The 12,113-nt window shown below is 43.1% G+C and overlaps 1 protein-coding gene across 3 annotated transcripts in view; it reads right to left on the bottom strand.

Moving 5' to 3' along the window:
- Positions 1-12,113, bottom strand: part of CTPS2 (CTP synthase 2) — a 409,104-nt gene that overhangs the window by 156,984 nt on the left and 240,007 nt on the right. For all 3 annotated transcript variants that reach the window (XR_012241769.1, XM_073616921.1, XM_073616922.1), the window contains one exon: positions 7,048-7,091. Coding sequence is in view for 2 of the 3 variants with exons in the window: in XM_073616921.1 (XP_073473022.1) it covers positions 7,048-7,091 (44 nt within the window). In the remaining variant the exon portion in view is untranslated. The remainder of the gene's footprint in view (positions 1-7,047; positions 7,092-12,113) is intronic.

The following is a 12,113-nucleotide window of genomic DNA, read 5'->3' as shown; positions in this document are numbered from 1 at the left end:
CTTAATTTATTCTGAACATGCATGGAACTTTGTGCGTCGGAATTGTCCACACGCGGTCGGAATTTACGCAAACGGATTTTGTTGTTGGAAAATTTTATAGTCGGCTCTCAAACTTTGTGTGTCGGAAATTCTGATGGAAAAAGTCAGTTGGAGCCCACACATGGTTGGAATTTCTGACAACAAGCTCCGATCACAAATATTCCGTCGGAAAGTCCAACCGTGTGTACAGGGCATTAGTGTTTAAGTGGTTAAACTTCCCTCATTTACACACCAGAGTGTATTCCTTTAATCTAAAGGACAAATCATTACAATCTTTAAAACTTAAGTTCCACAGCTAAAGAATGTTGTGATTCTTGGCAGACTGCCCGCTTTTTTTTTCCCTTTCTTTTGAAGGCTTTAGCAGAGTAGAGAGAATTCTCTGCATAGAAAGAATCGAGAAATACTTTGTCAAGACCGCAACGGGGAAAAAAATCGCCATAACGATTCTTAACGATTAATCGTGCAGCTCTACTCCCCAGCAAAGATCACCCACCCACCAGCACAGACCACCTGCCCCCAACACAGACTGACCTCCCACACAGAAACACCCCCCCCACCTCACAGTACAGACAACCCCCTCCCCCACCCTCATTCCCCCTCACCTTCCTAGTACAAACATCCTCGTCACCCCTTGGGAAAAGAACTGTAACAAGAGGCAACATCCCCCCAAACTCACTTACCAGATAACATATGATGGGAGCTCAGAGCAGTGGCATATTAAAGTGGGTACAGGCTCAATGGGTGTGCTGTGGCCACCTGACAGTTCATTTATTGTGTAGCACATCGCTACCCTGCAGTGCTGTATAACATCAAGAGAAACTCTGGCAGTCACGGCACCCCCAATGAGCCAGTACCTGTCACTTCAATGAAAGCAGGAGCTCAGTGAGGGGAAGTCTCTTACCCTTCTCCGCCCAGCGCTCTCCTTCTCCTCTGGACTTTTGGGTAAAAGAACTGTGATATGTGTGTGCTGAGAATATAGGGAGTAGGCTCAGGTTTTATTTAATTATGCCCCTTTAAGCCCCTCCCATGCATTTTGATCAAATCCACAATTCAGCATGTTACACCATGTGTGCTGCTATATGGGTGTAAAAAAAATGACGGGACCTGGGTGTCAGATGTGCTTGGTATGCAACTGGCTCAGAGAGTCTGGAGAAGAAGGAGAGTGCTGGGCGGAGTAGGGGAAGAGACTTCCTCTCACTGAGCTCCTGCTCTCACTGAAGCAGCAGGTGTGGGCTCACTGGGGGTGCCAAGGCTTCTGGAGTTTCATTTTTTGTTAAACAGCTTTGCAGGGCAGCAGTGTGCTTAGGGTTGCCACCTGTCTGGGATTCACCTGGACAGTCCAGGTCTTGAACCATGTGCCCGAGTTTTTTACTGCCTGTAACCAGGGCACATGATTCAGCCCAGACCAGGGACAGACTATTCGGGCAGGGGGTACCATCAGCACACCTGTCACTGTGAGCCAGCAGCAGCAGCATTGCTTGTAAAGAATACACTGTGCCTGCGGTGTGTGTTTGGAATCCAAATCTCCTTTCCGTTTCCCCCCCTCCCCTCCAGTCTTGTGCAGGGTCCCTGTTATCTATGACTCAACCCCCCCCTCCACTCACCAGTGCGGTGTGCTGAGAGAACTGGGAGGGGGAGCTCACTGTAGCTATTGTCGGGACTCGGGCTGGCCGCTGCTCACATTAGAGGGAGGGACAAGGTGAGAAGAGTTTTTCCTGGGAGAGGTCTCCTAGGGTGGAAAGTTGCAAACTTTCAAGAGGATGTGTTCTTCAGGAGATGCAGTGAAGCGTTAAGTTGACAGAAGAATCGGAGGAGATTCTTTGGGGTGTGGGGGGGGGGGGGTCTGCAGCCCGATCACATTTGACAGATAACTCACATAATGTGAAGTAATCTATAACCATTCAACCCTGTATATATGTGGAGAGTTCACACTTCTGATTGTACAGACTCAGAGCTTGGATAACACGGGTCATAAATGACCTTCTCATCATCTGTACATACAGAGTGCTAGGGGCTGGATTACATAGATCTGTACTACATCTTATAACAGATTGTTTCCATCAAGTAGTACTATTGTATGATTTATTGTTGTATATGTTTTTAGTGGATGAGCACAAGAGCTTTTTTTTATTATAGACATCACTTCTCAGTCCCCCCGCTCCCCCCAGCTTGCATCACCCCCAGACCACTTCATACAGACATCACTCCGAGCTGCTTCCGACCCTTAGCTGAGGGACATAATTACATGGTCACTTTCCTTCCCTTATCTTCCCATCATCGCTCCATGGTCACCCCATAGACACTGCAAGAAATCTTTCCCCATCCTGCCACCGTCATACCCTCCGCTCTCCTCTCCTGTACATACTGCCCCCATCATCCCCACCACACTCCTCTCCTGTACATACTGCCCTCATCATCCCCTCCACACTCCTCTCCTGTACATACTGCCCCCATCATCCCCTCCACACTCCTCGCCTGTACATACTGCGCCCATCATCCCCGTCACACTCCTCTCCTATACATACCACCCCCATCATCCCCTCCACACTCCCCTCCTGTACATACTGCCCCCATCATCCCCGCCATACTCCTCTCCTGTAGATACTGCCCCCATCATCCCCTCCACACTCCTCTCCTGTGCATACCGCCCCCATCATCCCCGTCACACTCCTCTCCTATACATACTGCCCCCATCATCCCCATCACACTCCTCTCCTATACATACCATCCCCATCATCCCCACCACACTCCTCTCCTGTATATACCGCCCCCATCATCCCTGCCACACTCCTCTCCTGTACATACTGCCCCCATCATCCCCTCCACACTCCTCTCCTGTACATACTGCTCCCATTATCCCCTCCACACTCCTCTCCTGTACATACTGCCCCCATCATCCCCTCCACACTCCTCTCCTGTACATACTGCCCCCATCATCCCCTCCACACTCCTCTCCTGTACATACTGCCCCCATCATCCCCGCCACACTCCTCTCCTGTAGATACTGCCCCCATTATCCCCTCCACACTCCTCTCCTGCAGAATCAGATGTAAAGGGGAACAACCCCTGTGCATTCAGATGTAAAGATGTATATCTAAAGACGTAATGGAAAGTATCCTCTGATCGGAGGAGGTGGAGAGTATGACATTACCATCCGCCTCCCCACCTCATCTAATCAGAGAACGCGTTGCATTCTTTCAATGCAAAGCATTCTCTGAATGGTGCCTATGCTGAGCAGCCAACCTCATGTGTTCAGAATGCAGCAGCACAGCCACTCGGCAAAGGACCGAGAAGCAAGTGGAGATCGCTGGAGTAGCTGTGTCTACTACAGTGATTTCCAGTATCTAGAGGGATTCCACAGTTCTCATACTGTATATGCATAGTTAAATGTACCTATGTAAAAATATGCATACCTGGAATTGTTCTTTTACAAAAAAAAAATTGTAAACACAAAAAACTTTGGATGCATTTGACCATGGTCATATCCTTCTAAAGACTGATATAATATAAGTCTATCCACAATAGAGAAATATTAATTATTAATATAATAGACTAGAAACTATACTTCATTTTAAAAGCATGTTATTTTTTCATCCAGCAACACATTCTTCTTTCAAATCTCATATCCCTTGTGTAGAGAACATTCTCCTTATTATTTTTGCTTGATGCTTTCTATTGTGAACCAGAATCTTGATTTAACAAAAATTATTTAAACTCTGCATCCGTGATAATCTATTCCATTTGTGATTTCAAACACTGAACAGACTTTTAAAAAGCATATAAGCCTATAATTATGCTAAGTATAGAGAGCAATAACGGCAATAAGCCATGTTATATGTTTATCCTAAAAGCTACCTAGCTTAAGAGAAGTATAAAAACCAGCCGGGAGCTATTTATCTAGCATCAGATTAACATAAATACATTTGGCCCTCACAACCTAAACATACCCCATGACAGACTAGAATATATGAGAAGGTAGAATCCAATATGTTGTATTATATTGCTATGTTGAAGTGGTTCTTTAAACTCAATATGCTGTCTCTAGTGGCTGGAGGCTGTCAGTCAGTGCAGTGCAGTCAAACAAACAAAACAAAAAAAACATTTGTATTCTTATGGTGCATACCAGGCAGTACAGGAAGCACAGGTATTCAATGAGAACTCGTTAGGATAAAAATATAGTAGCTTCTATTGCTGCATAGGCATTGCTGAACGCAGGCATCCGGGGCACATGCCCTGGTCACCTGTCTGGGCTCAAACCAAATCTAGCAAGACCTCTGAAAGAGCATGCCACCATGAAAGTGATATGGTGGCCCACAGTGCCTGCACAGTTTTACTGCGATGTCACCCAGCATTAACCTGGGAGTCAGCAACTTTTACCTGTGCAGCTTTTCTCAGGTACATAAACAGTAAAGCCCCTACTGAAAACAAATAAAAGGGGCACCCACCACTGCTTAGCAATGATATTGGTGCACTGACCACTCACCACCAATGTTAAGGGGAAACAGACCACTGAACAGCAATGTTATGGCATCACAGACCACTGAACATCAATGTTAGGAGGGCAAAAACCATTGAAAACCAATGTTATGGGGCAAAGATCATTGAACACCAATGAAAGGGGGTACAGACCAAAATGAGTGTATTAACAGACCACTGAACACAAATTTATTGGAGACGCAGACCACATAATACAAATGTTATGAATGTACAGATTACTGAACACCAATGTTATGGGTGCACAGACTACTGAACACCAATAGTATAGGGGCATAAATGGTATAGAGGCGCACCTTCCTGAACACAAACGTTATGGGTACATACAATACTAAACACCAATGGGATCACAGACCACTGAACATCAATGTTTTTGGGGCACATACCACTGAACAGCAATGTTATGGGAGCAAAACCACTAACTTAAGATGGCACTCATTACTGACCACCAATATATGAGTGAGTGGTACTTATCACTGATCACTAACATAAGGGAACACTTATTACTGGTTACTGCACTCTCCAAGCTGTGTAATGCATAGTCCTGACACTATATATGCTATATTATATGTTACATAGTCTTGACTCTTGTACTCTATACACTGTGATGTACACAATGTAGTCCTGACCCATTTATCCCATACACTATGTTGAATGTCACATAATACTAACTATTGCATTGTATGTCCTATGTTATACACTATATACTGTATACCCAAGGACCGCCCTGTGTATTAGATAATGTTACATAGTCCTAATGCCTGCACTGTATACATTGTGTTATACATTACATAATCCTGGTCCCTACACTTAAAATGCTATGTTGGACATTACATACATTGAATGCTTTCTATTTATTTATTCTGTTTATTTTTCTATTGGTTGAACTAGATAGACATGTTTTATTTTCAACCTAAATATGTGACCTGTGGTTTTAGATCGGGCATTTTGGTACATCTTCTCAAAGCGCACAAAAAGTCCTACATACTGCATCTTTGGTGTGCATTCAGAAAATGCACCAAAAGAACACCCAATCTAACAGAAGTCTATGGGAAAGTGTGGGTAACCTGCACCTAAACTGTGGGTACACTGAGCTGCAGAGAAACCACAGTGGGGCAGTTTGAAAACACCCCAAGGGCCCATTCACACCTAGAGATTTGGCATGATTCTGTCCACGATTCCAAATTACACTAAAATTGCAGCATAACGCACATTGTGCATTTGGATACCATTCATTCTAATGGCACTCCAAATGTAGTGCAATTTTGTCACAACTGTTGCACGACAATAATGTGTGGAAATGGCAGCAAAATGCTTGTAAAGAATTGTGAAGCACGTCGCCCAAAAAGATGCAGGTAAGCTGCTCTGTGCATAATACGCAGAAATGCATGATGTAAATTGGGCAAAAAAAACTGTGTGGGAATGCATGTTGCAGCTATGCGGTGTGTCATTGGAGCCTAGCCCCCCTCGTTCACAACGATCGCAAAAGTCGTACCTGATCTTGCAAAGAGTAGTGCAAGAACTACTTTCAAAATTGGCTGGATGGATTCCGATGGATTCAGAGTCGCACTGATCGGGCCGCTTCCATTACGCACTTGTCATGTGATTTGAGACTATCAAATGACAGGTCGCACCGGTGTGACCGGGGGGCTTAATGTTTTAATGAAGTTCTTTAGGGTAGTCTTATGCCGTGGAATGTCGGACAGAAAAAGTCCGACGGAAGCTCTTCATCATCTATTCCGATCGTGTGTATGCCTCATTGGACTTTTTTTTCCCCGAAAATTCTGACGGACCTAGAAATAGAACATGTTCTAAATTTTTCCAACTCGTCTGTATGCTGTTCCGACGGACCAAAAACGACGCATGCTCTGAAGCAAGCACGAGATGGAAGCTATTGGCTATTGAACTTCCTTTTTCTAGTCCCGTCGTATGTGTTGTATGTCACCTCGTTCTGGACGGTTGGACTTTGGTGTGACCGCGTGTATGCAAGACCGCTTAAGCGAAATTCCGTCGGAGAAACCTTCGGAGTTTATTGCGACGGCAAAACTGGCCGTGTGTACGCGGCATTAGGCAAAAAGTGTCTAGTTTACCAATGTTGGTCATCAAAACAGGGGAACAGAAGGGTTTTCTTCTATGGGTTCGACCCAGTTCATCTTTTTAGATGCCATTCCTGCCATGTTCTACCCAGACTACTATAACTGCAAGCGGTGTCATCTCACACTTCCACTCTACACCATCACGACCACCACTGCCCCATTGGACTGCTGGGTGACAACCCCACTGTCTATGTCATTAAACCAGAGAAGAGAGAGGAAGCCATTGCAAGGCTTCTTTTAAAAGAACTCTACATAAAAACAGTGTTTTATGGACATTATTGCTTTCACTATGTAGCCATTATATAGGACAAGGTGTGTGTGTGTGCATTGACATCTTCTTTAACCACAATTTTAACTTCACAAAGTTAAATATTGAAAATATTTAGCATAAACTAAGTTCAAGTGCTACTTTACTCACCACTGGATTCTTTGTATTTGAATCAAACTCTGTAGAATTTGCATCTAAAACAGAGAAAGCTATTAATATACATGTAATATAAATAATTATTTTTATGAAGGAGGCATTAAAGTAAACCTACTGCTCTGCATGCATGCAACAGCATGGCTTGGTCAAGAATATTGGATCAAAATACACACTCAACTTGCTGAGTATTGAAAGATGGGCCATATAATGAGCTAATCCCTCTGTCCTCTTACCATCAGGCAGCACTTGTGCAGGCAGTAAAACCGAACTGGTTTCTATGTCATCCCTCTCTCTTTCACTCTGATTAGAGGAGGTTGATATTAAGACAAATCCAGTTATTTAACCACTTCAGCCCCAGAAGAATTTACCCCCTTCCTGACCAGAGCACTTTTTGCGATTCGGCACTGTGTCGCTTTAACTGACAATTGTGCGGTCGTGCGACGTTGTACCCAAACAAAATTGACTTCCTTTTTTTCCCACAAATAGAGCTTTCTTTTGGTGGTATTTGATCGCCTTTGCGGTTTTTATTTTTTGCGCTATAAACAAAAACAGAGCATCAATTTTGAAAAAAAACGCATTATTTTTTACTTTTTTGCTATAATAAATATCCCCCAAAAATATATAAAAAACACAATTTTTTCCTCAGTTTACGCCGATACACATTCTTCTACATATTTTTGGTAAAAAAAAACGCAATAAGCTTATATTGATTGGTTTGCGCAAAAGTTATAGCGTCTACAAAATAGGGGATAGATTTATAGCATTTTTATTATTATTTTTTTTTTTTACTAGTAATGGCGGTGATCTGCAATTTTTATCGTGACTGCGACATTATGGCAGACACAGCGGACAATTCTGACACATTTTTGGAACCATTGACATTAATACAGCGATCAATGCTATAAAATTGCATTGATTACTGTAAAAATGTCACTGGCAGTGAAGGAGTTAACACTAGGGGGCGCTCGAGAGGTTAACTGTGTTCCCTGGGAGGTGATTCTAACTGAAGGTGGAGGGGGCTGACTTGAGGAAGTGACAGATCGTGGTTCCTAGCTAATAGGAACACACAATCTGTCACTCCTGTCAGAACAGAACAGGGAAGTGTGTGTTTACACATGATCGCTCGTGGCTGGTGGTCATCGCAACCTTCGGCCACCAGCACTGGCACCCTCGCTGTGCAGCGGGCGCGCGTCCGCTATCCCGACCCACGCGAGCCGACGTACAGCTATGACGGCTCGCGCAGGGGAGCCAACCTGTCGCAGTATAACTGCGGCGGTTGGTCGGGAAGAGGTTAAGCTAGTTGAGTTAAATAATACACATAATCAAAGTGATTGTAAAGCCTATTTTTTTAGTTTTAAAAAAGAGGGTATGCTTACTTGCTCTGTGCACTAGTATCGCACAGAGCGGTCTCGTACCTTTTCTTCTGGAGTTCCCACTGGGGCTCACCACTCCTCTTCTCCTCAGGGTGCTTCCTCAGCAAACTGTTTGCTGAGGGGGTGCCCATAGGGGGTGCTCCTGAGCCAAGCTGTCTGTGCCCAAAGACACACAGCATGGCTCAGCCCTTCCCACTACTCCCTCCTTACAGGATGTCATTAAATGCAGCGGGAGCCTTATGGCTACCGATGCTCTTGGAGTCTCCTGTGAAAGCAGGAAGTGGTGGGAGGTGCAGAGCCATGCTGCGTTTCTTTGGACAGAGAGAGAGAAGCTGCAGCTGGGACAGCGCTGGATCGTGAAAAGAGACAGGTTCGTTTTTTGGGGGGAAAGGGGCCCAACAAATAGTGATACTTTTTTTACCTTAATGCAGGAAATGCAACTAAACCCAGGACCCTGCATTCACTATATCTAGTATATATATCCCACTATATCCTATCTAGTATCCCACAATACACAGAACATGGGAATGCAATTATTTTAGTAAATATAAACTGCTAAATAACTTTTCTCATCAGCAGCATATAGCAGTCTTGTGACTTCTATCAGTGTCTTGTTAAAGCTTGTAGGAGAGTTTTCATTCTTCCCTGATTGTCCTATGAGGCTGCAGGACCCCTGACCCTCTGTCTGGACAGTGCTGATTGGCCCTGTGCTGATCACATTCACTCTCCCAAGAAAAGAAAACCTCTCTAGCAATACACACCAAACTGAGCATGTGCAGCTTGCCCCAAGGCTCTGCTCTATCAGGAGATGGATTCGGGACAGTGGAAGAAGGGGAGGTTCAGAGAAGACAGGATCAAACAGCCTTTTTACACAATGCAGAGGATTAACCCCTTAGGTTCCACAGTGAGTATAACAAGCATGCTTTATTTCATATACAGACTGATTTTACTGTTGTGGGTTTAGTAACACGTTAAGGTAAAAAAAACCTTCAGCCCTTAGAACCACTTTAAAGCAGGGAATGCATTAAGGTATAAAACATTTTAACTTAAAGTGTAACTAAACCCAGGACCCTGCATTCACTATATCTGGTCTCCCACAGTACACAGAACATGGAAATGCAATTATTTTTGTAAATAAAAACTGCTAAATACCTTTTCTCATCAACAGTGTATATAGTCTTGTGACTTCTATCAGTGTCTGGTTAAAGGTTGTAGGAGGAGTTTTCATTCTCCTCTGACTGTCCTATGAGGATGCAGAACCCCTGACCCTCTGTCTGGACAATGCTGATTGGTCCTGTGCTAATCACATTCACTCTCTCAAGAAAAAAAACAACTCTCTAGCAATACACACCAAACTGAGCATGTGCAGCTTGTCCCCTAGCCTTTGTTCTATCAGGAGATGGTTTGGGGACTCTGGAACTAGGGGAGGATCAGAGATGACAGGATCAAACAGGTTTTTTACACAATGTAGAGGGTTAACTCCTTAGGTTCCACAGTGAGTATAACAAGCATGCTTTACTGCATATACAGACTGATTTTACGGTTGTGGGTTTAGTAACACTTTAAGGTGTTTCATGAATCTCTTATACAGCAGGGCTCAGACTTTGAGAGAAAAGAATGTCAGCACTCATTTAGAGGTTTGCTGTCTGATGATGTGAGCATGCTTATAAGAGGAGAGAGCAAAGGTATGACCTTATCAGTGTTCTGCTGCTCTTGCAGTGTCCAATCAGCAGGCTAAGTGAGGAGAGGTGACTAAGGAAGCAGAGCTTCTGTTCTTTCTTATAGTCATTCACTATTATTCCTATGAGATTATTATTCTTGCCTATGCATTTTTGATGCCCTATGTGCCCCTTACATTAGTTGGAGCAATGCAATGGGATTTACTAAAACTGGAGAGTGCAAAATTTGGTGCAGCTATACATGGTACTCAATAAGCTTCTAACTTCAGCTTGCTCAATTAACCACTTCCCATCTGCCATACGTTTATAAATGTCCTCAGACGGTAAGGGTGAAATCTTGGTCATCGCTGCAGCATCATATTGTTGGGCCAGTGATTCCATACAAAGTAAAAGTAATCCGAGCAGCTAACGAGTCGCTGGATTATTTTTCCAGGCAGTGGAAGGGGGTCCCACCCTCTCCCGCCGCTGCCTTTATCGGACTCTCCTGTGCGATGGCAGAGCCCGGCAAAGATGCGACCAGTGGCATCTAGCTCTAGGCACACAGTGATAGTAATGGATGTTGTTTCTCCCACTGTGTGACGTCACAGGAAGCAATGGGGATTTCATTACTTCATGTTTCAGTTTTTTGTTTACCTGCCTTTACCAACCAGGGAAGCAGCCGATCAGACCGATCTGTATCTGATCAACTGCATTGGAGGCCAGACGAGAGATTTGGGATCTACTAAAGCCCAGATCTCTCCATAAAGAGGACCTATCAAGGCCCATGCTGTTACAAGGAAAGTTGTTTATCCCTTATAATAGCAATAAAGTTGATAAAAAAAAAAAAAAGTAAGTAAAAAAAATGTATACAATTTAGAAAAAAAAATGTAAAGCACCCCATTCCCCCGTGCTCACGCGCAAATGCAAACACGTACGTCAGTCCCGCGCGCATATGTAAATGGCGATCACACCACAAATGTGAGTTATTGCCACAAACATCAGAGCAAGAGCAATCATTAGTGCCAGAACTCCTGTATAAACTGATAACTTGTAAAAGCTTTTAAAGCATTGTCTATGGAGATTTGTAGGTACTTGGCATCTTTTTTTGACGGGTAGATGCAATTTTAGAGCATGACATGTTTGGTGTCTATTTAATTCAGCTTAACATCATCTTTTATATTCTACCAAACAATTGGGTATTATATTGTGTTTTTGTGCAATAAAATCCATTAAAGTGTGAAATACTGTGTGACATAAGAATATGCAATGCACACCATTTTATTCTCCAATTATTTTATAGCCTCTGCTAAAAAAAATTATATATATATATATATATATATATATATATATATATATACACACATACAGTGGATATAAAAAGTCTACACACCCCTGTTAAAATGTCAGGTTTCTGTGATATAAAAAAATGTAGCCTTTGTAACCTCCCTGGCGGTATGATTATGTCAGATTTTTGCGTCTCAAAGCGGTACGATTATTTTGCATAGAAATTTGGTGTTTTATATTGTAGGCCCATAATTCTTAGCAATAACACACTTAAATCTGTCCAAACAAGAGTCTAGTAAATATCCCGGGTATGATAAAGTTTGAAACACAAAATAATAAATTATAATATAATAAATAATTATAAAAAAATAATAATATAATAATAAAATTAATTTACCCATGATTCATTATCGCTCAATTCTGCAAGTGTTCTAATTTACTATCGTTGTTTTCTAGCTGGTCTGAAACCACTTTTGATGTAAAGGGGCGCTTTTTGGTTGCTATGGACAATCTCCAGTTTCCAGGCAGAAAGAACAGTATATATAATATAAAACTGCATGCAGGGCATTGGACAAAGCAAGCAAAAGGGATGTGAAAAAATTCCATACAGTACTGTAATCTGTAAGATTACACTGTACTGTATGTATTATGATTTTTCAATTTTTTGAATTTGCCGCCGGGCTCCGCCCCCATGCATCGCGACGCTCGCAGGGAACGGAACCCGGCACACAGAGGCTTCGGAGGA

This window comes from Aquarana catesbeiana, linkage group LG02, assembly GCF_042186555.1.
Source record: "Aquarana catesbeiana isolate 2022-GZ linkage group LG02, ASM4218655v1, whole genome shotgun sequence".
Lineage (NCBI taxonomy): Eukaryota > Metazoa > Chordata > Amphibia > Anura > Ranidae > Aquarana > Aquarana catesbeiana.
The sequence above is the reverse complement of the archived record's forward strand: the minus strand, read 5'-3'. Positions and strand labels throughout refer to the sequence as shown.